Raw genomic sequence first — 26916 nt, 5'->3', positions numbered from 1 at the left:
GGGTGACGATGGTGTCTTGTATCTCAATAGAGGTTTGGTTGACACAGATGTTAAAACTCAGCAAGATCACATTACTCGAAGTTAAACCACGCAACCATGAGATGATGGAGACGATTTTGCTGAACACATCCGAGTGAAGCATTAACACTCTGAACCGCAGATCTATGGCACTGACAAAGGCAGGGACATGACTGATGAAGTGACGAGAGTGAGGATAGCAGGGAAAGGTGGAAAGCAGAACAGTCACTGGTCATCTCAGTAGCTGGGAGCCCAAGATAACGCTTGGGGCTGACAAGCCAACTAACAAAAGTGTGTTCAACGGAAAAGGTAAACAGTTTTTTAAAAAAGGAATACTACGACTAAAACTGGGAGATGGAGGAGAAAAAGGATGGAAGCCTAATAAGTAAGTAACCAATAACTACTGTCTACAGAAAGGAAGAGGTATCATACAAAGATGGAATGAAGCTGTTATCAGGTTTACTGTAGAGGGAACCGCTGAATGCAAACTCCCCTAATGACCTGAAGAACTGTTGATTTTTAAAAGGCAGCCCAAGCGAATCAGTAAAGGAATCTTAAAAGCACGTGCGTGTCCACGCAAGTATCCAGCGCTGTCTGTCTGAGACTGCCCCCAAGGGCCCATGGCAGCAAGCCTCTTCACCTAATTAGCCCCCACCCATTCTCACCTGTCCTGCAGCTGCTCAAGGCCACCGGTTTCTCAGCTCCCAGAAGATCCAGGACCTACAGCTCTTCATTTTTCTCCAGCTGGGAAATTAGCCCCGGCTTGGGGACAGGGAGTTCTGTTGGGTGAGGGTCCTGGGGAGTTGGCGCAGGGCACTGTGTGCTGCGTCCTGCAGGCCAGGTGTGTGTGTTGGGGGAGAGCGAAGGGCTGGTCAGGGGAAGCAGGGGCTGAGAGTGAGTGTGGGAGGGAGTTCACGCATCAGTTCTCCCGCCAGCAGCGCAGAGTGAAGTCTGAAACTGGGAGCAAGGCAGGAAACCCATGGGGACGTGCACAGACCAGACTGCTGCCTGGGGACAAAGGGTAGGACCCTCTTCTCTGGGCTCAAAAGTGCGGAAGCAGCTCTCGAACCTCCGCCCCAAGCCCAGAGGACAGAGGCCACCTGCTGTCGTTCTCCAGTATCACGTCCCTATCAGAGGCCACTGGGCCGGCCCAGCTGCTGCCCTGCCGCAGGAGAGCAGCACACGGCCACGTCCTGGAAGGTCACTAGTACCGAACCCTGCAATCACAGGTGGCAGCTGCCTGAGGCCATGCCTCCTTCAGCCAGCCCGAGGACCAGTTGCGCTCGTCAGCCATGGGGACCCAGATGAGTCCCCAGAGCCCCTCTCCCTGGGGGAGGGCATGAGTCCTACCCCAGAACCCTTTCCTTGAGCGCCAGGACTCCAGGCCCCGCTCCTCCAGGTGCTGGGCTCACAGCTCCAGAGGAGGGGGGGCAGGAAGATGAACTCTGGGGGCCAGAGTGTGGCTACCATCCTGGGGAGCAGGATCAGAAGGAAGAGGCAGGACCTGAGGGGGCCGCCCTGGCCTCCCCCAGCTCACCCTCAGAGGGAGGGGCCCATACTCACACCCATTCAGTGGCATGCAGTCACTCCATTAACTTTCAGGGCCCTAGAGGTATGGAGGGTGGACAGGTGACGGACAGCACTAATGGGTTCCTGGAGTGGCCTCCTGGGGCAACAGTCCCCTACAGAAGCCACTGGTAAGGGGCTGGACACTCTGCAGCATGACTCATGAGTGCCCGACTGCTCAGGGTCACACAAAAAGTCCCTAGAACAGGAGGAGCCAGGGCCCAGGTTGGGCTGGGAGCTGAGGAGTGGAAGCTGGCAGCTCCACGGGGTTAGCTTCCCGGGCCCAGCAGGCGGACAGCCGCTGGAGACACGCCCCCGCCCACAGGGCCAGGATGTGGCTTAGGGTGGGTGAAGCTGAGCGACTGAAGGCGCAGCCACAGGCCTGCCGACCTTGTCATCCCTTCGTACCCGGTGTCCTGGGTCGGCATCCCATATCCTCGCACCCTCATTCTCCCAAAAGCCTCCCTGGAGGCCTCCTCTCAGCCCTGCGGCCTCGGGGGCTCCCTGGGCCAGCGAACTCTGGCCGTCCAGAGCTGCAGACACAGCCCGCAGCTTCTCCCGCGTCCCCAGGCCGGTCGGGGCCCGCTCGCAGCCCGCCCGGGGACAGAGAGCGCGCGAGAGCCCGCACACCAGGGAGCACCGGGCCCGCCGGCAGGGGGCGGAGCCAGACGGAAGGGGCGGTGCCGGTGGAAGGGGCGGGGCCAGGTGGGACCCGCCCGGCTGAGCTGCGCCGGAGCCGGGGCGCTCCTCCTCGCACCCGCGTCTGGTCCTCGAGACCTAAGGGCCGGAAACGGCTCTGCAGTCCAGCTCCCGCACTTCCTGGGCTGCTCTAGGACCACAGAGGACTCCCGCCGTCTGTGGTCGACCCGGGTAAGGGGCGCCTAGGAGTGGAACCGGTGGCCAGGCCAGACAGGCTGGACCCCGGACATCGAGCCCACCTCCCCGGGCCACATCGAGCCCACCTCCCCGCTCCAGGCCCGGGAGTTGCTGCGTGAGCATAGTTGGACCCGCCTCACGTGCCTCTCCATCCCCAGGCCAGGCCTATACAACCCTTTCCTCTTTCTTGGGAAGAAAATAACCTGTCTGCATTTCGCAATCTGTTGTGGAAACCTCTCCCGCTGTAGGGCCTGTTACCGAGATCGTATGTCCAAGACAGTGATGACCCCTTAGGTCTGAGCTCCCGTTTCAGTCATTTTTAGGCTAGCAAATCAGCTATCAAACTTCAGATTGTTTGTTATGTCCTTTTAAATTTTGCGCTGCATTTTCTTGCTGTTAAGGTCTGCACCTGTTGCAAGTCAAACCTGGACATGAGCGGTTTTCAGACCATGCCTTTTTCCTGCAAGGTGGACACATCCTAGAGGAGTCCCTTCCCGGCATCAAGGGACAAAACTTTCGGTTACAAAATAAATAAGTCATTGGGATGCAAAGTACAGCATGGGGACTATAGCAAATAATACTGTATCAACTTCGTATGGTGACAGGAAAACTAATCTTATTCTGGTGATCATGCATCATGTATGGAAATGTGGAGTCATGATATACTCCTGAAACTAATACTGTATGTCAATTATACTTAAATAAAATTAAGTGTACAACAGAGAGGCTAAGTACATGCACACTGTCCTGCGGCCATAACCACGGAGCTGGGCAGGAGGATGCGGCAGGCCTCAGCTCCGGCTGGCCGAGGACGCCCTGGCCCCAGGACCTGGGTCCTGTCTCCCTCTCCTCCTGGTCTCTCCTCCCCAGCCCCTAGCCGAAACCAGGGCCCATCAGCTCCGTAAAGGCCTCAGATATCATCGCGGAACAGTGACTGTAAGTGCATCCTGCGGGCTCTGACCCACGTAGCGGTTCCGCCTTGGTCCCTTCGGAACAAAGTCCTGGGACCTCAGCTGCGCTCCTCCGGCCCGCGGATCACAGAGGGCCGGGTCCTCCAGTGTCCTAGAGCTTCCCGGAAGTGTCTGGGTCGCCTCCGGGGCCAGATCGCACTTCCGCCCGGGCTGCCGCGCTGCTCTTCGCCCGGCTGTTCCACGCCAGGCCGCGCACGCCAGGTATGGGGAGGCTCTTGCCTTGGGGGCGCGGTGCGTGGGGTCGCCCCGTCCGGGAGGGGGCAGCGGGTCGGACGCGGCCCCTGGGCGACCGCGCCGGGGCGCTCCGGAGCCCAGAGGCCTCTCCGCGACGGCAGCGCGCTGCTTGGCAGATCCCGTGCAGCTTGGGACGGGGCCAGAGGGCGCTGACCGCGGCGGGGGCAGGACTCGAACCCGGCCCGCCTCTGTCGGCTCCTTCCTCAGGGCGGGTGGCCAGGAGAGGGTCGGCAGGGGGCAGCACACTAGCCTCCAGGGAGCAGGGTTTGAGTAGCCGGGCGGCCCCGGGCGGAGAAAGGCAGTTCCTGGTACTGACCAGGCAGTCGGGGAGAACCCAAGCGTTTGGCCTTTGATGGTCGTCGATAGCCTGGGTGAGGGGGCCGGCCTTCCTGGGAGAATGGGGTACCATGAAGCCTGTGGGAGCCGCCTGTACTCCCGGGCTGCCCCAGCGCATCACCGCGCCCATCTCGCTGTGCTGCGAGGACCTGGGCCTGGTGGCGCCTTGCGGACGGTCTGTGCTCTGCTCCATCACCTGGCACCGCGGAGACGTGCGGTGTTCTCTCCTGCGAAAGCAGGTGTATGGGCCGGTCGTCTGAGACCTGCCTTGCTGTCGTGCTGTCCCTTCCCGTCACGTCAGCCTTTTTCTCCAGGTTCCACACGTACCTCTGCTGCACGTGCCCCTCTGCACCTCCTACCTGTGGGGCTGTGTCTGGTCGCCCCTGTGCTGTGATGAAAACAGCAGGAACTTCTGAGCAGACAGGCCTGGGTTCTAGCCCTTGACTTGGGCCGTTGCCTTCGAGCCTCAGTTTCCTTGTTGGTGAAGTGAGAATAATGAGGATTCGAGGTTGAGTAGTGAGGTGGTCCCAGCGTGGTTGGTGGCAGCAGCAGTGGCTGTTGTGTCCTTGTGGTCTCTGGACCCCTGTCCTTCATCTCTTCGTCCCTTATTTATTTGAAGAACATGCATGTGCTCTCCTGGTTCTCGCCTCTCTACGCTGTCTCCCTGGCCAACTCCTTCCTCCCCTCTTCCTGGGACTGCAGTGGGCCCCTGCTCCTGGGTGCCTCCCGCCACATGGGAGTCATAAGTGGTTCACGCTGTCAGTGTCTTGAAAGCGGAAACCACGTCAGTCTCAGAGGACACGGGAGTCACTGGGCTTCTCTGCACCCTCTCCAGGCATTTGCAGCTGGGACCTGCCTCTGGGCTGGCTAATCAAAGAGAAGGAAGCAGCAATGTCTGCCGTGGGGGCCGCAGCTCCATACCTGCATCACCCTGGTGACAGTCACAGTGGCCGGGTGAGTTTCCTGGGAGCCCAGCTCCCCCCAGAGGTGGCAGCAATGCCTCGGCTCCTGGCAGATCTGGACAGGAGCACGTTCAGAAAGTTGCTGAAGCTGGTGGTCAGCGGTCTGCAGGGACAGGACTGCCGTGAGGCCGTGCAGCGCCTTGGGGCTGGCGCACACCTGCCGGAGGAGCGGCTGGGTGCCCTGCTTGCTGGCATGCACACGCTGCTCCAGCAGGCCCTCCGGCTGCCCCCGGCCAGCCTGAAGCCCGACGCCTTCCAGGATCAGCTCCAGGAGCTCTGCATCCCACAAGACTTGGCTGGGGACTTGGCCAGTGTGGTGTTTGGCAGCCAGCGGCCTCTCCTCGACTCTGTGTCTAGGCAGCAGGGGGCCTGGCTGCCCCATATCACCGACTTGCGGTGGAGGGTGGACGTGGCCATCTCCACCAGCGCCCTGGCCCGCTCCTTGCAGCCAAGCGTCCTGATGCAGCTGAAGCTTTCGGATGGGTCCGCGCTTCGCTTCGAGGCCTCGATGGCCAAGTTCCAGGAGCTTCGGTACAGCGTGGCCTTGGTCCTCAAAGAGATGGCTGACCTGGAGAAGAAGTGCCAGCGTAAGCTGCAGGACTGACCGCACTTGCCGGTCCTGGTTTGGTGACCTGGGGACAGCTGCTCAGACACCTTGAAAGCGAAGTCCCCCTGCCCAGGAGGCAGCCAGCTCGAGAGTGACTGCTGCCATGTTCTCTGTTTGATTGAAGACAGCTGTGTCTTTCCTGTATTTGGAAGTAAATCAACTATCACAACGTCTCTTGGTGGGCGTCCACTTCACGCCCTTCCCCTGCTCCAGTGTGGCCACCTGGGGCCCGGTCGCAGTCTGGGGTCCAGGCCGAGGCTGTCGTGCAGACGCGGAGTTCCTCCAGCTTGGCTGTGTGGCATCTGAGCTCTGCACCCTTGCTTTGTGAATCCCGCTTCACAGTGCACGCTTCATTGTCCTGCTCTAGCTCCCTGACCCCACTGAGCCAGCTTGCTAGAGGGGAGGGGAGACATTACGAACGGGTAACCAGTGTGGCTTGTGAGAGGAGGGCCAGTGATGCAGAAAGCAGACCAGACCCAGGTGATGGAAGGCAGGGTTGTGGAACTGGGCTGTCATTTTAAACTGGGTCACAGGGTGGGCCTCCTTGAAGACCTAGTATGTGAGTTGACTTGGAGGTGGGTAGCAGGGGTATCTGAGTGGGGGACTCCAGACCCGGGGGCCTGATGAGCGTTCTGAAAGGGTAAGGCTGTTCTGCATTGGGAGCAGAGCGTAGGGCACACGAGCAGGAGTGGGGAGCATGGCGGGGTTGGCAGTGACAGGAACCCCGATGCCTGCAGGGTGGGCGTGTGCAGGGCCTGTCACCAGTTTTGCACCATCCACAGAAGGCTTCAGGGGTCCTGTTCCCCACTCTGCAGTCGGGCTGTTCCGTCTGGTGTCCCCGCCTCCTTGGCCCGCTCTCTACTGGGAAACCAGTGCCATCTGGGGTCTTTCGAAAGGGCACTGACCCCACCCGGGGGCTCCGCCCTCAGACCTAAGCACCCCAAGGCCCCACCTCCTAACCCCATCACAATGGGCATTAGGGTTTCACCATATGAATTTGGGGGGGACACATTCAGACCGAATTTTTTTTTTTGCTATTGAAACCAGTTGCTGGTGGTGAAGCATTTCACACATCAGACCTGCGTAGAAGTAGGAATAGTCGTTTCTCAGTGTCCTTGATGGGCCAGGCCTGGCCCCACAGCCACAAGCACAGAGAAGCCACAGGAGACGCCAGCGGGTATATGTGAGAGCTCACCACTCAGGTAGTGAGGTCCAAGGTTTCCCGTGTCACGGAGAGGTAAGCGGCTTGCCCCGTGTCACACAGCTGATGACGGAGCCGGTGTTCTCTTCGCTCCCCGCGTGGATGAGGCAGTGCGTGTCCCCTAAGGACAGTACGAGCTTTCCGGTGGTAACCGTTCTGTCCGCTCAGCCACCAGAGCTGAGATCAGCCAGGCATAATACGCAAATAAATGCACACGATCACATTCCAACAGAAATTCCTTACAGGTACTGAAATTTTCATTTCAATCATTTAAGACCCATTCTTAGTTCCAGAGCTGGACAAAACCAGGTGGGGGTGGGTGGCTCTGCTAGCCCTCGCTGGGCCAGTCGGTGGGCAGGCACTGTGTGCCCATGGACTCCCCCAGGCTGCAGAGGGACTGTCCACGCCCTTCTGTGGTCAGGTTCCACCATGGACCTGAATTTGAGGGCGGGCGCCAGCCCCGTCCACTTTTGTCCCCAGGCCTGCACAAGGCCTTGCAGAGAACGAATGTTCGCACCTGGAAAATCACCCCATTTCGTAGATCCCGATGCTGGCAGTTCGTCTTGCGTGGGTCTCTGCTTCCCGCCTTCTAAGGCTGGGTGCCCCCAAATGCACCATTCGTTCTCTCAACTGTTTCTTGGGCTGAGTGGGAACACGGGGATGTGCAAACCTACCTGGGGTCTGCTCCCCACCCCCAACACTTCATTTGTGAAGCTTCCAGAAAGTTCAGCATAGCTCCAGTCCAACATAAGTCAAAGATAAACCTGTGATTCGGAACAGATGTAATTTCAGGTCAAAATCATGGGTTTAATTTATTGGTTCCAAAGTATTTTTAAACCTACTCTGAAACAGAGTTCTGGAAATTCTTAAAACAAGCCTACTTTTATATTCACTGAAGGCCAAACTGGAAAACATGCTTGAAAGAACGGAACACTCCAGCACGTGCACACCACCCCAGCGGCCCCAGCACACGTGGCACGCATGCCTCCCGTGCCTTCCGTGGGGCCACGCAAGACCAGGCGGCACTTACGTGGACGCAGGCAAGGGGCCCCCTCCTGAACTTCTGCAGCTGACGACCTTGCCCGGCTTTGAGGGAGGGCCTTGGGGTTACTTCCACTGGACTCCCAATGAACAAGCCATACTAACAGTGGAGAGGAAAAATAATTTCTCAAAGGCTGGAGGGCACAAACGCTTTACCCAGGTCAACAGCCACGGCTGCGTGGTGAACTTGGCTCTTGCAGCAAGAAAGGAGGCGACATGCAAACAGGCGAGCTGGCTGTGCCAAAACGTTTTATTTCATCACACTGAAATTTGATTTCAGTATAATTTTCAAATGCCACAAAATAGTATTTACCCCTCAACCACTTAAAAACGTAAAAACCATTCTTGGCTCTTAGGTCTGTTAAAAGATAACCGAAGTCCATTGACGTTTTGAAGTTTGAGCAAACATGGATTAGAACCGGGCAGCCACACCCAAAGGGGTCTGCACGCGGCAGCAGGAGAGCTGGCTGCTGCACCGGGAAGCCGGGCTTGGGTCTGGGGCTGGTGCGTCTGCTGGGACGGGCTGCTTTGGTGCCGGTCTGTGTACAGGTGTGGACATCAGAGCCACTCAGTTTAATGGCCTATGTCTGATGCACACGCCACACAAACGCATTTGGCCCACAGGCTGTCACTTAACAGCCCCCAATCTAAGACAACACGGTCCAAAGAGACTTGGGTGCTGAAGCAGATTTAAGGTCGAAGCCTCTGGCCCTCCCTGCCTGACCCGAGGTTCCTGTCACGGGAAAGACAGACTGTTGTGCCTGGCATGGAACCTGGAAGAATCCATCCTTTTGTCCCTTGCTACCCCGGGGTGGGGGGCGTGGTCCATGGAGAAGCCTCTCCAGCACACAACAGCACCTAGTGCCAGCAGATGGCGGGAGTATTGCCTGTCCACTCAGGACCTTGACTCTTGTCCCACTGTTGGATGACCTAAGAAACTTCCAGCCCATTCAGGTGCGGCTCCCCCGGTCCAGGAGTGCAGGTGCTGGCCACCTGGCTGAGCACAGCAGCTGAGGCAGAAACACAGTACCTGTTATCTCTGCACAACTTACAGAGGTCCCTGGTCCTCTTGTACTGGCCCTTCTGGACATGTTCTGGGTGGCACAGGGACAGCTGGAGGGCAGTCACTGCGACTGAAGTGGGCATGTAGATTTCACGGCGCCCGCGCCAAGTCTGCAGACGACCACAGAGAGCTGCAGCGGCGATCTAAGTGGCAGTGGGCGCTCAGGCTGACCTGCTGTGGGGCCGACTCCCATCCACGTGCTGGGAACAGAAACGCACGGGACTCGGGGTCTTGAACTCTGCTGCTTCCAATGCCACTGGACAGGCCTGGAACCCTCTGGTGCAGATGCAGGGACCATCACTCGCTGTGCCTGATACAAAGCCATGGTTGGCTATGGGCTGTGCCATGCATGGTGACAGTCTGCAAGGTCTCGGAGACCTGTCAAACCAGTGTGAGTGACCCTAGTCGAGTGCTGCAATAGATGAAGTGACCTGTGCCCTCTGGGCTACCTGTTTGCATGTGGGAAAAATGGGCCTCTTCATCGGGTTGTATCTCTAGCCGCTGTGCTTACTGTGATGATACCAAGGATTGGCTGGTCCCAAGGGGGTAGTACTGGACAGTGGTCTGTGTGAGGGACTCCAGCCTGGAGCTTGTTCACAGTAGGTGAGTCAAGGACCCTGGGCAGGGCTAGGGTCAGTGAGGCAGGTCAGCCTCACGCTGCGGCTTCGTGACCTATAATCAGAGGCTCGTGAGACAGTGAGTAGACGTGGTCCCAGTCTGCTGGTTAGGTTGGCCAGGGTGGCTAACCCATGTGAAGACTCAAGTTCGGCCAAGAAAACCTCAGGCTGCAGTCCCTGTACACTCTACTGCGCGTGCCACGAATGCCAGGTAGCTGTGACTCATTACTTTGGTCACTTCTCTAGGCTGAGTTGGCAAAAAAGAGTGGAGGGGTGAGGTAACACCCTCACCCTACCTGCTCCCAGCAATCTGCGCCCTGTTTCTCAGCGCCCGTGGTGCCTGAGGCGAGGGGACAGATGTGGCCCTACCAACTGTGCCTTCAGCCAGACTCCCAGCCTAGCAGCCTGGGTGGGAGGAGGCTTTTGAGGAAACTGGGCAAACAGTGTGAATGAGACATGCCCTGGCCCCTGGGTGGCGTCTGTGGACTACTGTGAGCGGTGACCAGGGTCTGGGTCTCAGCAAGGGGTGACACAGGGAAGCCTCCCGGCAGTGTGGTTCTTAAAACTACCCTGGAGCAGCACTCAGGCAGCAGGCTCTGGGTTCCAGGGAGGGTACGTGATGTCCCAAAGTCATAGATCAAATCTGAGCTCCTTAAACGGACCTGCACTGACCAGCGTCTATGAAGAAGCTGGCGCTGTGACCTTGGGTGGCTCTGATGGGGATGAGGTTTACAGAGGAGGGGCAGGTGAAGCAGCAAGAGGGGTTCTCGGCCCTCCTCTCTGCACTTCTGCAAACGCGCGCTCACAGGTGCTCACCCTGATGCCCACCAAGGAGCTGGGGCTGGAGGAAGACACTGGGTGACCTCCCTCCGTGAGCCAGGGGCTGCACGTGCGCAGCGAGGTGTGACATAGGCTTGGCTGAATGGGACGAGGTTGCACATTCAGCAAGTATGCCCACCGCGAGTCCAGATCGCACTGAGTCCGTGTCACTAGAGTTGAGGCTGAGGGTGGCTTCGCGCTGCACGGAGGGCGGGGCCTAGCCCACGTGCGTCTTCTGGTGCTGCGTGAGCCTCGAGCTGCGGTTGAAGGCTTTGCCACACTCGTTACACTTGTAAGGCTTCTCTCCGGTGTGGATCCTCTGATGTATGACCAGGTGTGAGCGCCACCGGAATATCTTCTCGCACTGGTCACACCTGTGCAGCTTCTTGGCGGTGCCGACCTTCCTCCGGCCGGCAGGGGCAGAGCCCTCCAGGGCGCTCCCGTACTCGTGGCACCACTGGGCCCGGGTGTGGATGCGCTGGTGCTCGATGAGGTAGGAGCTCCGGCTGAAGGCTTTGCCGCAGTCGCCGCAGCCATAGGGCTTCACGCCGGCGTGGATGATCTGGTGCTGGAAGAGCGTCGAGTTCTGGCTGAAGGCCTTGCCGCACGCGCCACACTTGTAGGGCCGCTCGCCCGTGTGCACGCGCTGGTGGATGGTGAGCTGAGTGCTCATGCTGAAGGCCTTGCCGCACTCGGCACAGCCGTACGGCCGCTCCCCGCGGTGGATGCGCTGGTGGTAGATGAGGCTGGAGCTCTGGCTGAAGGCCTTGCCGCAGTCGGCGCACGCGTACGGCTTCTCGCCCGTGTGGATGCGCCGGTGCTGGATCAGGTGTGAGCCCTGCACGAAGCCCTTGCCGCACTCGTCGCACTTGAACGGCTTCTCCCCGGTGTGAGTCCTCTGATGGCGGATGAGCCGTTGCCGCACTCGTCGCACTTGAACGGCTTCTCCCCGGTGTGAGTCCTCTGATGGCGGATGAGCCGCGAGCTGCACCCAAAGGCCTTGGCGCACTTGTTGCACTTGTACGGCTTCTCGCCGGTGTGTGTCAGCCGGTGCTGACTGAGGCGGGAGACCCACCGAAACGCCTTTCCACACTCATCGCACCGGAATGGCTTCTCGGCGGCACGCACACCCGGCCGCGTGGCCAGGCCGGCGCCGCCCAGGGGCCTGGGGCCCGGCGGGGGCTCCCCCGCGTGCACCCGCTGGTGCTGCGCTAGCGCCGAGCTCTGGCTGAAGGCTTGCCGCACTCCTGGCACAGGTAGGGCCGCTCGCCCGTGTGCGTCCGCTGGTGCCTGACCAGCTGGGACTGCTGGCTGAAGGCCTTGCCGCACTCGGGGCAGCCGTAGGGCCGCTCCCCCGTGTGCACGCGCTGGTGGTGGATGAGGCTGGAGCTCTGGCCGAAGGCCTTGCCGCACTCGGAGCACCGGTAGGGCTTCTCGCCCGTGTGCACGCGCTGGTGCTGGATGAGCTTGGAGCTCAGGCGGAAGGCCTTGCCACACTCGCCGCACTTGAACGGCTTCTCCCCGGTATGGATCCTCTGATGCTGACTGAGCTGCGAGCACAGCCTGAAGACCTTCCCGCACTCCGCGCACGCGTACGGCTTCTCGCCACCGCAGGCGCTCCGGGGTGGGCCCTGCGGGCAGCCACAGACCTTTGTCTGGCAGTCCCGACACCTGGGAAGCTCGGCCCGAGGCAGACCGACATCCGATGTGGACGTCCTGCCACATACCGCACACCTCCAGGCCACCCCCTCTGCTGTCCCCCCTCGACCTCTGCCAGGCAGACCGCCCAGCACGCCAGGCCCCTGCGTGCCCTCCTCGGTGAAGGGCGTCCTGGGAGCCACAGTCCCCGAGTGCACGCGCTGTCTCTGGAAGAGGGAGCTTGGCTGATGCTCTGGCCAGGCCCCAGAACCAGAGGCGTCTCCAGTGGCAGAACTCGGAGGGAGACCCTGTGAGGAGACTCTGACTTTCGCTGCATGGGATTCTGACTGTGGACCGTCCATGTCCTCACAGGCCCGCTCGCTCTCAGTGCTATTTGCAAAGCCTGAAACAAACAGGAAAAATGGCGCCCCTCAGTCCGGTGCTCCGAGGAAGGGCAGGCAGGGGGTGGGGTGAGGCCGTCCCTGGGAAGTGAGCTCCCTCCCAGGACACCCCACAGGGAAAGACATCCAACTGGGTTCCATTGTACTTGTGCTTGGTGCTGTCACTCAAGCCATGTACCTGGCAGAGTGCTTAGAGCCACTGTCCCGCAAGGGGCCACGTCCCTGCTCGCAGGTGCCTCCTGCGGGGACGTGGGGGCAAGGAAATGCCATGAAGCAGCAGCAAAGCATGCCTGGGGGCGGGAAGCTCAGTGAGAGGTGGGTTAGGCTGAGGGGTCATGGGTCCCCGGACACAACGTTGGGGTGGAGGAAAGAAGCGTTTACAGCCATGGGCATGGGCTGTGCAGGTGCCAGGGAGGACAAGGCACAAGAACTGCTGAGAAGTGACAGCAGCCAGCCCTAAAGGGCTGGGCACTAGCCTGTCCACTGGGCATGCTTCTGGGGGGACCCTAGGCCTGAGCTCAGCTCCTGCCAGCTGCTGACAAGCCACCCCCTCCAAATCATGCCTGACCATGTCCCTTACCCAGCTGTCCCTCAGCTTCTGAGTGACCACACCCATTGGCCCACCTGGACTTCCCACTGTGAGCTTCTGGGGGTCTGCCTGCCCATGCCTGCCCCCCACCTTCCCTCTGGACTGTCCAAATAAGCATCACCTCCTTCCTCCTCTGCTGTCCCAGGAGGTGCCTTTGCTGAGGTTGGACTTGTCCCTGTCACACCCAGGGCCACAACCAGGGCAGAGCCACCCCGGTGCTGCCCCACACTGAAGCCCAGGCCCAGGAACAGTGCTCTGCTGGCCCGCCACGTCAGTGTCAGCTACAGGGACCTGATCTGTCGGTCCTGGCGAGCAGAAGGGGCTGCCATGCACTGGCCCTCTGCGCACGAGGCAGGTTCCCGCTCGTTCCTCCCTTAGTCCTCACGATGACCTGATGGGGTCAGCAGTAGAGTCGCCACCCCACAGATAAGGGGCTTGTGGCTCGAAGAGGTTAAGTAACTCACGCACAGTTGCACAGTGAATGTGAGGTTCAGGTATGGACCAAGTCTGGTCCCCCAAACACACGCCCTTTCAATGTCTCTGCCCTTAAGACGTGGGACATCTCCCATCTGGTCCTCACTGTGTCTCCTTCTCTGCAAACATGACGCTGGCAAACCTGCCCCTTGACAGGGCAGGGTGGCCATACGGCGCTGGCTGGCTCAGCCCTTTGCCTGGGCCGCCCTCTGCTGTACAGGTGAGAAAGCAGAAAAGCACTGCCCACTTCTGCCTGCAGCGTGGATGCTGAGGCCCCTGGGGACAGTCATGGGAGAGTGGGCAGGACGCCTGCACAGCCAAACCAGCCTGGAGCTCTGGCCTCTTGCTGCACGAGACAGGAGGTGACCCCATGTGCAGAAGTGGCCACGGCGCTGCTGCAGGGGGAGGGCATCACGACCCACCAGCTGCTCCGGCTACTGGACCCAGCGGCTACGTGACGAAGGTCCCACCTGTACACCATGCCCCAGCACCAGCCGTCCATGGCCGGAGGCCTCTCGTCCGGCTCAGCTTGCCACTCACTCCCTCCCTTCAGGCCACGTCATCCTAGACACAGAACAGCCCGCTTCTTCCTGTCTCACTCACCAGAGTTTCCTTTGACAAAGACCCTCCCTGACCAGGCCTCACCAGTGGTCTACAGCAGCTCAAAGCCACATCCCTAGGATGACGCCTGCCCCTAAGCAATTGCCTGAAGAAACTCAGGGCCACCACAAAAATCTACTGCTTGTCCTGGCCACACCCAAGGACAGGCTGTCGCCCAGCCCCTGTAGGAGGGCAGGGTCCAACTTCCACAAGCACTGGTCTGCAAGCCCCGGTGGCGCCGCATGGCCCTGGCCTGCCGCTGCTGAGATCCATCACACTGCAGGCTCTGTTGAGCCCCTCCCCGCGACAAATGGAGGCTGAGTCAGTTCAATCCCTGTTGCGGTCATTACCACTTTAGCTATGACACTGCGCACAGAGCTCTCGGGGGCTGTAGTGAGGGCAGGGCAGTGCACGTTCTGGGGACAGTGGTGGCTGTGACAGGGGCAGCCGCAGGCCCTGCCCCCTACCACCACTCCGGGCCGATCCCGGGGTATCTGCTGCACCAGCCCGGCCAAGTCTCTGGGCACTGGCATGTTTCTGACGTGTTCCACACGCCTTCGTCCCTGGGACTCCGTGAGCAGCTCTAGGTCTGTCTCGTCACTACGAAGAGCATCCGCTGCATGGAAACCCCCGAGCTAGAGAATTTGCCGACCCCATCGGCTTTTCCCCATGGCGCCCACTGTGAAATCTCCCCTCCACCTGGAAATATTTAAGGGGGACTGGCTTTTAACTGGGCGACACTTTTACTTCTTCGCAAGAAGGGTCAGAAAGGGGCCTGAACAGAAAGGCAGGCCCTTCAATTCTGGAGCCAAAGATGCTGGAGAATGGGCTGAAGGTTCCTGGCACACCTGCGCACACCTGCACACACCCGTGCTGCCTCCCGCACACCAGTGTGAAGAGGCCTGAGACACGCGCTGACCTGTTTTAAGGATGCAGCCTCTGGGCCCTTCGAGGCAGGCAGAGCGCAACTCTTCACTGTCACAATTCTGGTTCTCCTATTTGCTTCCAGACGTCCCGAGAGACGTGGCATACGGGGACAGGCCCTGCGCTGCTGCAGTGACCGGGACACAGCAGTGAGGATAAGGATTTCCTTTCTGTGGTCAAGACGCGTGCGAACCCACCTCCTTGACCCAAGCGGGCGACATGTCTGCCAGGGGGGCTCAGACACGGCCAGAGGCAACAGCCTCTCCCTGATACAGGAGCTGATGCCACAAGCAGGCAGATGCCCACTGTGGGCTGACTGTGCCCCAAAAGGGTATGCTGACACTCCAGCCCAGGACCTCAGAATACGAACTTATTTATAGACAGGAAGGCTGAGATGGAGTTAAGATGAGGCCACACTGGGGTAGGGAAGGCCCGAGTCCAACATGACTGGTGCCTTGAATAACGTGCTGTGACAATGGAGGGCTGGAGTGGTGCGGCCGCGAGGAACACCTGGGCACCCAGAAGCTGGAGGAGGCAGAAGGGTCCCTCCACCACAGGTTTTGGAGGGACACGACCTACTGAAGCCTTGACTTCGGGCCTCTGGCTCCAGGACTGTTGACTCAAACCTGCAGTTTGCGGTGCTTCGGCAGAGCAGCCCTGGAGCCTGACCTGAGAGCTGGGGACACCTGGGGTCCCAAGAAGTTCTGGGGGCTCTCAGGGAAGGCGAGGATCACCTGAGGCTGCTCGGAACCAAGCCTACTGCTTCCCCTACGCTGTGTTTGCACCTTTGCTTAGTAAGAGTCGTGGTGAAATTAGAAATCGAACACGATGTGGTCCCGCTGTAACACACAGGAGTTCTGTGTCCTTCCTTTCCTGCGGTTTCATCACTCCTGAGGCAGCTCTGTGACTGGCTGTGGCCTCCAATGTGTACAGGCAGCCCAGGGTCCACGGCCAGCCTCCCACCCTCCGCCCTCGCCGGGCACAGGTTCTCGGCCACAGGGCCAAGCCTCACCTGTCTGGGGGGTCCTTGGTGCCTCTCTCCTCTCTGCTCCCTGCAGGTCGAGGACCCACGGCTCCTGCCCCTGCTCCAGCCGGGAGATCAGCTCAGGCTTGAAGACCAGAAATCCTGCTGTCAAGGTGGCAAAGAAGGACACCACACTGGCGTGGCTGGGGATGCAGCTCAGGGCTCAGACCCCCTGGTTTCCAGGAGTAAAGGGCCAGAGGCTGCTGACACAGGCAGAGCCTCTGAAGAAAGCATCAGAGACTGAGGGTCTGGGCATGGCGGTCCTCTCTGGCTCAGTCCAGCTCCTGAGGCTGGACAGCGAAGGATGCCTGGACTCTCAGCCCATCCCCGTATGCCTCAGGGCCAGGATCCCTGAGGACCCTGCGACCAAGGAGTCTGCAAAGAATAGGCTGCTCCACCCCAGGAAGAGAGAAGCCAGGCACTGCCAGCATGCGCCTCACTGCAGGGAGCAGGGACACTCCCAGGGGTAGGGGTGGTTAGGGAGCAAGACAAAAGCAACAACAAAAATCAGCCAACAAATGAAACGGATTTGCAGTCAGAGGCACTCAAGTCCAATCCTCACCCCGCTGCCCCCAGCCTCCTGCCCTCGCACAAAGCCCTGGGAGCCTGTGCAGGCAGGCAAGTGGTGGAGACCTGTGGGTGCCCACCTGGCACCCATCTTCCGGGGCCACCAGCCCCGTGCTGTGGGGCAGCAGTGTGGAGTGCTCCCAGCCCACCCACGGGCCCTCTGGCTGGAGCGTCCCTTAGGCTTCCGGCCGCAGGGGTAGAGCAAGGCAGGCAGAGAGACCCTCGGTCAAGGGCCTCACGTGTGGCCCTCCTACACTCGACAGGAGACACGTGTTCTCTGCAAGCACACAGAGAAACAGAGGGAGACCTGGTGTGAGCCACAGAACAGCACCACCACAGCCTGCACCCAACCCAGATGGAACTGGACACCAAGGCGACCGCAACAAGTATCTCTGAATTATGATCAGCTTGGAGACCAAGTTATGAGTCACTAAGTTGCAGCCATATTCACTAGCAAAATCTGCAGGAGGCAGTTGAGGCAGTGCTTAAAAACAAAACTTTACATTTTAAAGTAGTTACTACAAGTAAAAATGTAAAAACACAAGTGAGGTAATATTAAATTCAAGAAGTTGGGAACAAAACAGTACAGCACACCCAAATAAAGAAAGAGGAAAAAAATAGTAAAGGCAGGGCAGGAGCCAACGAAACAGAGAACAAAGACATACACACGCCGCCACCACCAAAAACGCCGAGCAAGACCAAAAGCTGCTTGTTTGAAAAGATGAACACAGCAGTCCTGTGGCAAGACTGATCGAGACCCGCTTAAAAAATAAATAAATAAATAAAAATTGAGGACAACACGGCAAAAAGATCCTGCCAAGAATTTAAATTCTTGAAAAGGAAACATTAGAAAAATAGAACTTAAAAATAAAGAGAATTGTAAACAAATCCATTTATAAAAGCTGAAACTTTAAATAAACAGATCGATCCACAGGAAAACTAAAAATGACAGAACTAACACAAGAAAAAATTCAAAATCCTGACAGACTGGTAAGCATTAAAAAAATGTTAAATGCTGGTGTGAGACCTTCTGTCCCCAAGGGCCCAAGGCCAGGAAGGTGGTACAGGTGAGTTCCGCCAAAAACATAAAAGGTTCAATTAATTCCATCTATACAAATTCTTCCAGAAAAATAAGGAAGAGAACAAAGAAGCTATTTCTAGTTTGAATTCTATTTCCTACAGCAAGTTTGTCTATTAGCCCAGACAAAAAAGGGGGCTTCATTACCTCCCAGAAGTCCACCTACCCGTGAGGATTAAACCATGTTCCGTGTGCAAAGGTCAGAGCCCGCCCGGCTCACCACAACCCCTCCCGGGCTCACAGGCCCAAGGGCCCCATAGCCGGAGAGGGCTTGACTGCATGGCCACCATATCCCCAGCCTCTCGCAGATGCCTGGCAGGTGGGCGCTGATGGATGACGCAGAGCGGAGAGGGCCCCGAGGTACAGGCTCACCTAGTCCGGCCACACTGCTGTGGTTCTCCAGCATCACCTCCTTGTAGAGGGCCCTCTGGCCAGGGTCCAGACACTGCCACTCCTCCCGCGAGAAGTGCACAGCCACATCACCAAACGTCACAGCCTCCTGAAAGGACATACGCCAGCATCCCCGGGTGCCAGCCCCATTGTGGCGCTGCCTCATGGTGTGTCAGGCATGCGCACCACAGGGCTGGGGGAGAGAGTCACCAGGCCCCTGGGCTCTAAAATCAAGGGGCGGGGTGGCACGGAGGAGGTGGAGGGACCCAGACCATGGAGACCTCCAACCCTCCCCTGAGAGCCGCAGGAGGCCCCAGTCCGGGCCGGGGTCTGTTCACTGTCTTAGGCAAGGGCCTGAGCCTGGCAAGGGCCGCTGCGAGGGGCCGAGGCAGGATCTAGGCCCAAGCCCAGTGGGTAGGGGGTGTACCCAAAGGAGGCAGAGACCCTCACAGGACGTGGGAGGCAACGAGGCAGGCAGACTCCTACCATGAGGCTCGGCTGGGGAGCATCCACGCGTCCTAGCCAAGAAACCTGTTGGCAGTTATGAGGGTCAGAGGTCAGGATGCTGGAGGCCCTCCCACACTTGTTTCCAGGCTAATCCAGGGGATACTGTGTTCTCCAATCCTTTACCTCCACCCCCAGATGTTCTCTAGCAGGGACATAGAGGGTGGGGGCAAAGAGGCCACAGCACTTGGGCGTCTGCTCCGAGGCTTCCTTCATCTTTCAGAGCCTGTGGCATTTGTGACTCGTACCACAATACTAAAGAGGTGGTTGCTACGCGTGCCAGGTGCTGGACTAAGCAATGAGGATGCAGCAGTGAACAACGCGCAAGCACTCTGCCTTCGTGAAGCAATCTACTGGAGGAAAAAACTAAGTAACCATAGGAATAAATGCAAAATTACAACTGTGATAGTACCTAAATACAAGGAACTCTGAAAGCATTTCAACTAGGAAACTTAGTCAGATGGGTCACTTCTCAGAGGCGCTAACTAGGCCAAAATGATGGAGGTGGCGAAGGCACTCCAGGCAGCAGGAACAGCATGTGCAAAGGGTCTGAGACAGGAAAGCATGGGGCTGAATGAGCTAGTGGGTCTGGATCACAGAGGCTGGAGTAGACAGGAGCCTGACAACGCATCGCTGGGCAAAGAGGAGCGGATACAGGAATTCCAGCCGCCCCCCCTCACCCCTATGTATCTCCCTAGTAGGTCAGAGTGAAAAGTAGACTTCCCAGTAGAGCTTTCGGCTCAAAAAAGGTAGATAGTGGGCGGACGGCCCAGGCTGTGGGCACACAGCGAGGCTGAGCCGGGCAACAGTGACCACTGTCGGGTGGGCCCCCACTTGGGCTTTGCATCCTGGGTCCCCAGTAGAGACCGGCAGGCCCTGAGCAGCAGCCAGAATCCTATGCACCCAAGGCACAGTCTTTTTACCGCTGTCACTAAGTCTAGCTCTTCCAGGGACAGTAAGTGAGGGAAAACGGGGGCCCTAAAGGAGGGTGGCTATGCAGGAAGGAGAATCAAGGATTCCCCTAGAGCAGGCTGGAGGGAAGGCCGCGGCTGGAGCCTGCGGGCAGCGAGGCTAACCACGCGGCCAGGCCTGCGGGACTCGGCCTGACGCCTCCCGCCTCCACCGGACAAGGCGGCCGCTGCTCGACCACCTTCCCTGCCAGGCGCTCACGGCCTCTGCAAGCCTCCCTCGCCACCCGAGCTTCCCGCTGAGAGGCCCGGGGAGCGCAGGACCCACAGCCCTAGAGGAGGGGAGAAGCGAGGACTGGCTGCGGCCAACCCGCCAGAGGGCGCGGCCACCGCCCGACTCACCGTCCCCGAGGACCGCGGGTGGCTCGAAACGCGCGGCGACGCCGGAAACGGGCCCCGACGCTCGCGTCGGCTCCGTCCCACAGACTTTCCGGCCGTTCTGGGCGGCCTGGAGGCTCGGCCGTCTCGGTGGTCCGCAGGGCGCCGGAGGTGGGGCGGGGCCAGAGCGAGAAGGAGAGGACAGAGCCCAGGGGGGCGGAGCCGGGGCCAGAACCTGGGGAGGGCGGAGCTCAGGAAAGAGGCGGGGCCGGAGCCGCTAGGGGCGGGGCCAGGGCCCAGGGAAAGGACGGGGCCGGCGTCCCAACCCGGTGAGGGAGTGGGCCCTGATACGATCTGGGCGTCTGGCATCATGGGAGGTTGTGGCCCCGGAGGCCAATAGGCGGAAGGGGCTCTCGGCGAAGCGTGCGTGGAGTCAGAGGGTCGCCCGCGCCAGGCCCCGCGCAACTCGGATCACGTCTGTGTGCGCCGGTCCCCGCACTGGATTTGTGCCCGGGCCTTTCTGCGGCAGAAGGCACCCGCTGGGCAAGTTTCAGGTACGGGGACTGCGGAGACACACCCTCCTAGGCCCTGCTCCGGGGCGGAGAGGCGGTTGGGGAGAGCGGCCAGCTGTGGGGGTGGGGTCGGAGGGGCTGTGTGGAAAATGCAGGTGTTCTCGGGGTGACGAGGCCTGCGCGCAGTACAGAGACCTCTTAAGCACCACTGCTGGGCTGTCTGCAGGGCGCTCTTCCCGAGGCCCCACCTCCTCCCGTTCCTGACCCGTATGCGACTTTTCTCCTACTCAAACCTGAGATCAAGACAGAGCCTGCGATGTTTCCATCCTGTATCTCTCTTCTGTGCTCAACAAAGAACACAGTGCTCCATAGACAGAAACCTGTGTGAAAGACCGACTAACTTCTGGGTCAGCAAACTTATTTTTCTCCAAAGGAAATTAAAAGCTTGAAAAACGGGATTTCCAGAAATGAAACTTTCCTTTACTAAGAATGGAAGTACAAGCTTCACAGTATGGAACCAAATATGGAAAAATATGGCTGAAGTGGGATTCGGAGATGCACCTTTTACAAAATTCACTTTATCAGATGTCACTAATATTTTGGGGGTTCTTTTCCAAGAGGAAAGCTGCTTCCTATTAGTGTCCATTTGAATACTGCGTTTGAAAATGTCAGGGCTCACAACCTTTAGGATGGCTACTATAAAAAGAAAAAAAAAAATTAACAGCATTAGCAAGGATGTGGAGAAATTGGAACCTTTGTGCACTGTTGATGGTAATGTAATGGTGCGGCTACTGTATGGAGGGTCCTCTAAAAAGTAAACAGAATTACCATATGACCCAGCAATTCCTCCTCTGACTATATACGAAAAATAATTGAAAGCAGAATCTTGAAGATGTATTTATACACCCATGTTCATGGCAGCATTATTCACACTAGCCAAAAAGTGGAAGCAATCCAAGTGTCACCAGATGGATAAAAGGATAGACAAAAAGTGGTCTTAGCTATGCAATAGAATATTGCTCGACCTTCACAAAGAAATTTTGTAACGAGCTACAACGTGGATGAAACTTGAAGACATCATGCTAAGTGGAATAAGTCACAAAAGGACAACTACTTTATGATTCCACTGATATGAGGTATCGAAAAGAGTCAAAATTAGAAAGCAGGATAATGGTTTCCAGGAGCTGGGAGAGGGGTGAATGGGTAGTTATTGTTCAATGGAGACAGTTTGTTTCGCAAGATGAAGAGTTCTGGAAATGAATGGTGATGATGATTGCACAGCAATGTACTTATACAACAATATACTTAGTACCACCAAACTGCACACCTAAAAGTGGGTAAGATGACAAATATTGTGTGACACATATTTTACCACAATAAAAAAAAAATGGAGAAAAAAGTCAGGGCTGAAAATTGGCTTTCTGTGATTTTATCCTTTCCCTCACACCAGCCTCCTGCTTCTCGCCACTACCCCCTTTCAAATTTTCTGAAACTTAGAGTTCACCTTTATCAGCGACCACTCTCTAGCTCCATATCCTAAGAATCGCTCTATCGATTGAACCCTTAGCTTTGTGGCACATTTGTCCTCAATGGTCCCATGAGGTGAGGGTCACCATTACTCAGATGAGAGCTCTTCCACCTGGGTCAGACCCCAAATCCCTGTGCCCTCACCTGCCCCACAGTCTCCAGATCTTGTTGTAGAGTCCAGTGTTTCTGTGGGCCCTTTACTTCCCTACCTTCTTGCTTTCTTTTACCCTATTTTCTCAATTTGGGGACAACTGGAGAACTTTCAAATTCACAGACATTGATGTAAATCTGAACACTCCCTTACCACTTAAGTATTTCCATTAATTCATAACAGGAAGGGTGCTGTCTGTGTCTCCCGGTTTTGTTTTCCCCAGTGGGGACTGATACGGACAAAACATCTCTAAATACCCCAAGCCTGTACAGCTGGGTGGGGATGGCTCTTGAGGGAGTGACTTTGGAGCCTCTGTTTGCTCAAGTGCAGGAACACAAGGTCAGGTCCCAGGCGGGGCACCTCCTATAGCAAAGCAGGAGTCCTTCCCAAGGAGGAAAGTGATGAAATAAGACACACTGATATGAGTGAGTCTGGGACAGGACACTGGGGAGAATTGAGGTGGGCGTCATTCTTTGTCACACATTCAACCATATTGTGGGGAAGGGCTCAGGAACTTGGTTTGTGAGCAGCCATTCCCAGAACCCCGAGACTTTGTGGCAGCAGAGCACCTGTGCAGCTTCTTTGTGAGGCTGTGATTTATAGTTTCCGCGAGGAACAAGTTTCAAAATCCATTACTGGAATCCACAGGCAGGGAAAGGCGAGGAGGTCGTGACGGGTCCTAGCTGCACCACAGACAGGCTCTCAGGGGAACGTCGGGACAGAGCAATGGGGGCGGGCAGGAGGCGTTGCTGGTCGCTCCCGTGGCCTTGAGACCTCCACTCTCCCGAGAGCTGGGGTGCCACAGGACCACGTGCCAGCAGAGGAAAACCCCAGTTCTCTCCACTCACCTTCCGCATGGAATCACCCGAACACTCTCTTGCTTTGGACTTTGAGAACGCAAGACCCTGGCGACGGCCCCGGCGCACACTGTGTGGTACCACCCCACCGGCCTCCTCGCCGCTGGGGCTTCAGCACTGCGGACAGCGCCTGCAGCCTGGGCGGCGTCCCGCCCCAGAGGGAGGACAAGGTGCAGGGTCGGAACACGGCTCTGTTCAGGCCCTGGCTCTGTTCAGGCCCTATGTGGAGTGCAGGAACTCGGAGACACGGAGAGAATGTCAGGCAGCCTAAGGGAACTTTCACGTGGCATTCCGGAAACCAGACTATTTTCTTACTTTTCCCCTGGAGTCTTCGCAGGACGACAGCTTATAGAGCAAGGGCTAACTTTCAGACCCGCAGTTGGAGGAGCGGTGTGCAGTATGGCGCAGCGGGTTCAAAGTTAACGAGAGCACAGCGAGCAGCGTTGGGAGAGCATGCTGGTCAGGCGAGGGGATGCATCCCGCTCACGCTTGCTGCTCCAGGTCCACTCCTCTCCCACCTCTGCACCCCATCTCCGCCCAGGTCCACTGTCAATGGACTTCCATGACTTCAGACTTTCAGTTCCGTTGGGCCAACGGAAGCCCCCGCAGGAGACTGGAGGGTGGGAAGGGAGTGAGGTCAGGGACCTGGAATCACCTGGACACTAAAACCTCGCAAAAACTCCAGTCCTGAGAAAAGAACCAGCGTCTCAACCTTTGGCTTTCAAGTTTACAGAGAACGCTAACAGGGATGAACGCCCTGCTCATCCCTGCGTGGAAGGACACTTTCATGTACTTGTGGAAAAGCCAAGGTGCAGAAAGTCGTGGTTCAGTCAGGGTCCACCTGAGAAGCAGAACCAGTAGGAGGTAAGCAGCTGCAATCATGAGGGTTGCTAAACAAATTCCAGGTCCTCAGAGCAGTGCCTCAGAAGGGCAAGAGCACCAGCTGATGCTTCTCCACAGGCAGGGGTCTCAGAGAAGCCTAAGCTTTTAAAAGCCTTCTGACTGATTAGGTCAGGCCCACCAGGATCATCTCCCTTTAACTTAAAGTCGATTGGTTGGTCTGTTAACCACATCAGCAAAATCCCTTCACAGCAGCACCTACGTCAGCATCTGACTACTGGGGAGAAGGTGTGTGAGCTACAATCTGCTGTCACCCCCCTTTCCTTCCTCATAACTGTTTCTCCAGAATCCATCAGAGAGAATTCTGGTGGCCACAATTCAGCCCAGCAAGTAGATACATCAAAGCCATTGCAGACACGTGTGGGAGAAACCTGTTTGTAAAAATGAAGGCACAAGTATATTGAGTGTTTGAAATGCAGAGGAAAAAGCCAGAGTTAGCCACCCAAACTATTCACAGGGGTGTGTCTGGGAGCTGGGGAGGGGGAGAAAGGAGAAAAGAAAGGAGAGGGGCTTTTCCTATTTCTACTGAGGTTTTGTTGTTGTACTATAAACATGTGTTGTCTACAGCCATGCCACCCTGAACGTGTCCGATCTCGTCTGATCTCCAAAGCTAAGCGGGGTCGGGCCTGATTAGTACTTGGATGGGAGACCACCTAGGAATACCAGGTGCTGTGGGCATTTAAATAAATAAATAAAGGTGTTACTTCAGCAACTTAACCAAAGTAAAGAAAATTTTATAAAATTTTGGAGTGTGAAAGGCCTTTGTAATTATATCAGAACAGATGGTCTTGGCTGCAGGGGAAATGTATTTTTGTATTAAAAACCTTATAATTAAAAGTGAAGAAAGAACTGGGGAAATAATTGTAACATATCACAGCCTCAATTCTCATGCAGCTCTCTCCCAACACCTGTGGTCGCATCGCAACGGAGGGGATGGAGATATTGAAGGGAAAGGGGTTGGAATTCAACAGGGAGGTCGGGTAAACCCAGTAACAGTGGTGCAAGAGCGTACTGGGAATGGCCAAGAAACACAAATAAAAAAGAGAGTGGCATTTTTCATGATTAATAACAGACCCTCCCCTCCCCGAGTACCCTGGACCTGGAAAATCCAACTCAACCCCTAAGAAGTAGTCTTGAATATAAGCAAACATGCACACGTTGCTGTGGGGTCAACGATAAATGAAAATGTGGGGAATATGAGATCTGACAACTGATGAGAGAGCTGCTAAATAAACCACATAAGGTGGCAGACATACATGGACATCGTCCAAGCAGTAGGTACAAAATACTAAGGAACGTAAAACCCCAACTGGCAAAACAGTAACTATACACGTGCATTAGAAAGAGTCTAAGAAAATACACCAACATCACGGCATCGATTTCTAGAGAGTGAGACAAATGGCAATTTCTTACATTCCTTGTTTTAAGATTTCTGCATTTTTCTAGCCCTCTACATTAACTTTATGTTTAGGGAAAAAAGTGTGTTGATTAAAAGCTACACAATCACAGATCATGCCCTCAGCTTGGCTCAGGGCTTGCAGCTCCCTCCCCAACACACGTCTTGTACCATGCCACAGAAGCCTGTCAGAGTTCTTGGTGTTGCGGGGAGGCTGATGGAGAGGAGGGGCTGCTACGATGGCCTCCATGGACAGCTGGCCCTGGGGGGCGGGGTGTCTCCCCAGTGAGTACCTTCTGCCAACAAGCCAGTGAAGGCAGGTCATACGCAGCCTGGCTGGGGCTCCAGAGGTGCTGCTGGGGAGCCTGTCCGAGTCCTGACACCAGCCACCGCCCCACCTCCTGCTCTGTCTCAGTCCATCCAAGCGACTTTCCAGCATCCCCTGGCCAGGCACTGGCACACCTGTACGCCCTGTCCCTTAAAGGGGCCCCGGAGGGGGATGCACTCAAGGGCCGTGGGCCTGAGGGGCCGCTGATCTGATCCACCCTCAGGCCTGCCCTTCAGTTGATAACTCTGGGTCCCCTGGGGAAGGCACCCCTCAACCAGGCCCCACAGTCCTGCCTGCTTAGAGGACACTCTCTTGAGAGAGGATTGCTTGATTCCTGCCTCTCTTGGAATCTGGAAGAATAAACAGAACAAGGAAGGATCATGCTGGAGAGGCGGGTGAGGGGCAGTAGGGGGAGGGCACCCGCTTGGTCTAAGGATTGTGGGGGTGGGCTGGGTGCAGGAGGAAGACCTACAAGATGTGGGGTGCCTCATCCTTTGCTCCCCTCTCCCTCGGAGCACTCACCCGCAGCTCATTCATTCAGGACACAGCGGGGTCCTGCCTGTGCAGGCCCCCTCTCCAGCCCCAAGCCAAGCCCTGGCATGCCAGCCACAGGGGACAGGGAGGATCAGAGCACCCTCCTCACACACCCACTGTTCCCAGAGCTGGTTTTTGGGGACCAGCAGTATGGGAGCTCACGTACTTGGTCTCCTTGGACAAGTCAGTTCTGGGTGACCTTGGACTACAAGGAAGGCATTTGGTAGGAAATGTGGCCCTGCAATGAGGGGCTAAATGACTGCGTGAGCACCTAGGGCCTGCAAGAGGCTGTGTGAGGGCCAGGCCTCCCTGTGCCTTGCACTCACCTGGGCTGGCTGGCCTTGGTTGCTTGTTCGCTTGCTTGTCAGCCAGCTGCACAACCGATGCCCCTGGCTTCACCCCTTGCTCCAAGAGAGAGATCATCGCTGGTCTGGCAACAGGAAAGCCTACACCCAGGGAGCAGAATGGCATGCGTTAGTGGGCAGGAGGGACGAAGGAGGCTATTGTTTGCCTGGAGGCCTCAGGGCACGCAGCGCGGGAAGGAGCTGGGAGGAGGTCGGGAACACCTACTTGCCCAGGAGCGGGGCAGCTAGGTGGCCATGGGAGACAGAGTGGCCTTCGGCGTCCCCTCCCAACATGTCTGACCTCACATTTGGAAAGGAAGCTACTCCCCGATGCAGCTGGTGGAAGAGGCAGGCTTGTCTCTGAGCCCAACGCCAGGACCAACAGGCGTCTCACTCACAGAAGCCGCCTGCACGTAGCCCTGCGGCATCGCGTCCCTGTACAGCGCCTGCTGGCGGGGGGCCAGGAAACTCCACACTGTAGTGAAGTTCGCGGCGTCGTCTTCGAACGTCTTGGGGAGGCCTCCGTGAGGGCGGGGCGCCCGCCACCCTCCTCCAGGGCCCGCCCACACGACGATCCCGCG

At 57.4% G+C, this 26916-nt stretch overlaps 4 protein-coding genes and 1 pseudogene across 7 annotated transcripts in view; 2 read left to right on the top strand and 3 right to left on the bottom strand.

Moving 5' to 3' along the window:
- Positions 1-1588, bottom strand: part of ARHGAP39 (Rho GTPase activating protein 39) — a 67210-nt gene extending 65622 nt beyond the window's left edge. Inside the window, exon 1 of the mRNA XM_023520292.1 lies at positions 684-1588. The gene's annotated coding sequence lies outside the window, so the exon portion shown is untranslated. The remainder of the gene's footprint in view (positions 1-683) is intronic.
- Positions 1589-2345: 757 nt separating this feature from the next.
- Positions 2346-5743, top strand: COMMD5 (COMM domain containing 5). 2 transcript variants are annotated; one of them, XM_011374815.2, is made up of 2 exons: positions 2346-2454; positions 4837-5743. In XM_011374815.2, the coding sequence occupies exon 2, from the start codon at positions 4893-4895 to the stop codon at positions 5565-5567; it is 675 nt and encodes a 224-aa protein (XP_011373117.1). In that variant the 5' UTR covers positions 2346-2454; positions 4837-4892; the 3' UTR covers positions 5568-5743. The 2 variants fall into 2 exon arrangements, with proteins under 2 accessions (XP_011373117.1, XP_011373116.1); XM_011374814.2 differs by lacking the exon at positions 2346-2454 and adding an exon at positions 3528-3632.
- Positions 5744-8043: 2300 nt separating this feature from the next.
- The window catches only part of LOC105301939 (zinc finger protein 250-like), a 40283-nt gene continuing 21410 nt past the window's right edge, over positions 8044-26916 (bottom strand). The window contains 3 exon segments of the mRNA XM_011374809.2: positions 8044-11207; positions 11273-11552; positions 11555-11928. Of these exon segments, the coding sequence (XP_011373111.2) occupies positions 10529-11207; positions 11273-11552; positions 11555-11928 (1333 nt within the window). The 3' untranslated portion in view covers positions 8044-10528.
- LOC105301940 (zinc finger protein 7) lies at positions 12220-26888 on the bottom strand. Of its 3 annotated transcripts, XM_023520302.1 has the most exons (6): positions 18627-18905; positions 18483-18527; positions 17979-18105; positions 15950-16066; positions 14933-15064; positions 12220-12352 (listed from the first exon to the last, which is right to left on the bottom strand). In XM_023520302.1, exons 1-5 carry the CDS (start codon positions 18714-18716, stop codon positions 15009-15011), a joined length of 435 nt encoding a protein of 144 aa, XP_023376070.1. In that variant the 5' UTR covers positions 18717-18905; the 3' UTR covers positions 12220-12352; positions 14933-15008. The 3 variants fall into 3 exon arrangements, with proteins under 3 accessions (XP_023376070.1, XP_023376069.1, XP_023376071.1); XM_023520303.1 differs by lacking the exons at positions 12220-12352; positions 14933-15064; positions 15950-16066; positions 17979-18105 and adding exons at positions 19811-20021; positions 26318-26437; positions 26637-26888 and having other exon boundaries at positions 18158-18527; positions 18749-18850; XM_023520301.1 differs by lacking the exons at positions 12220-12352; positions 14933-15064; positions 15950-16066 and having other exon boundaries at positions 17419-18105.
- LOC111729341 lies at positions 24293-24411 on the top strand (annotated as a pseudogene).

This window comes from Pteropus vampyrus, unplaced genomic scaffold (assembly GCF_000151845.1).
Source record: "Pteropus vampyrus isolate Shadow unplaced genomic scaffold, Pvam_2.0 Scaffold256, whole genome shotgun sequence".
NCBI classification, from domain to species: domain Eukaryota; kingdom Metazoa; phylum Chordata; class Mammalia; order Chiroptera; family Pteropodidae; genus Pteropus; species Pteropus vampyrus.
Note: the sequence above shows the minus strand (reverse complement) of the source record. Positions and strands in the feature narration are given on the sequence as shown.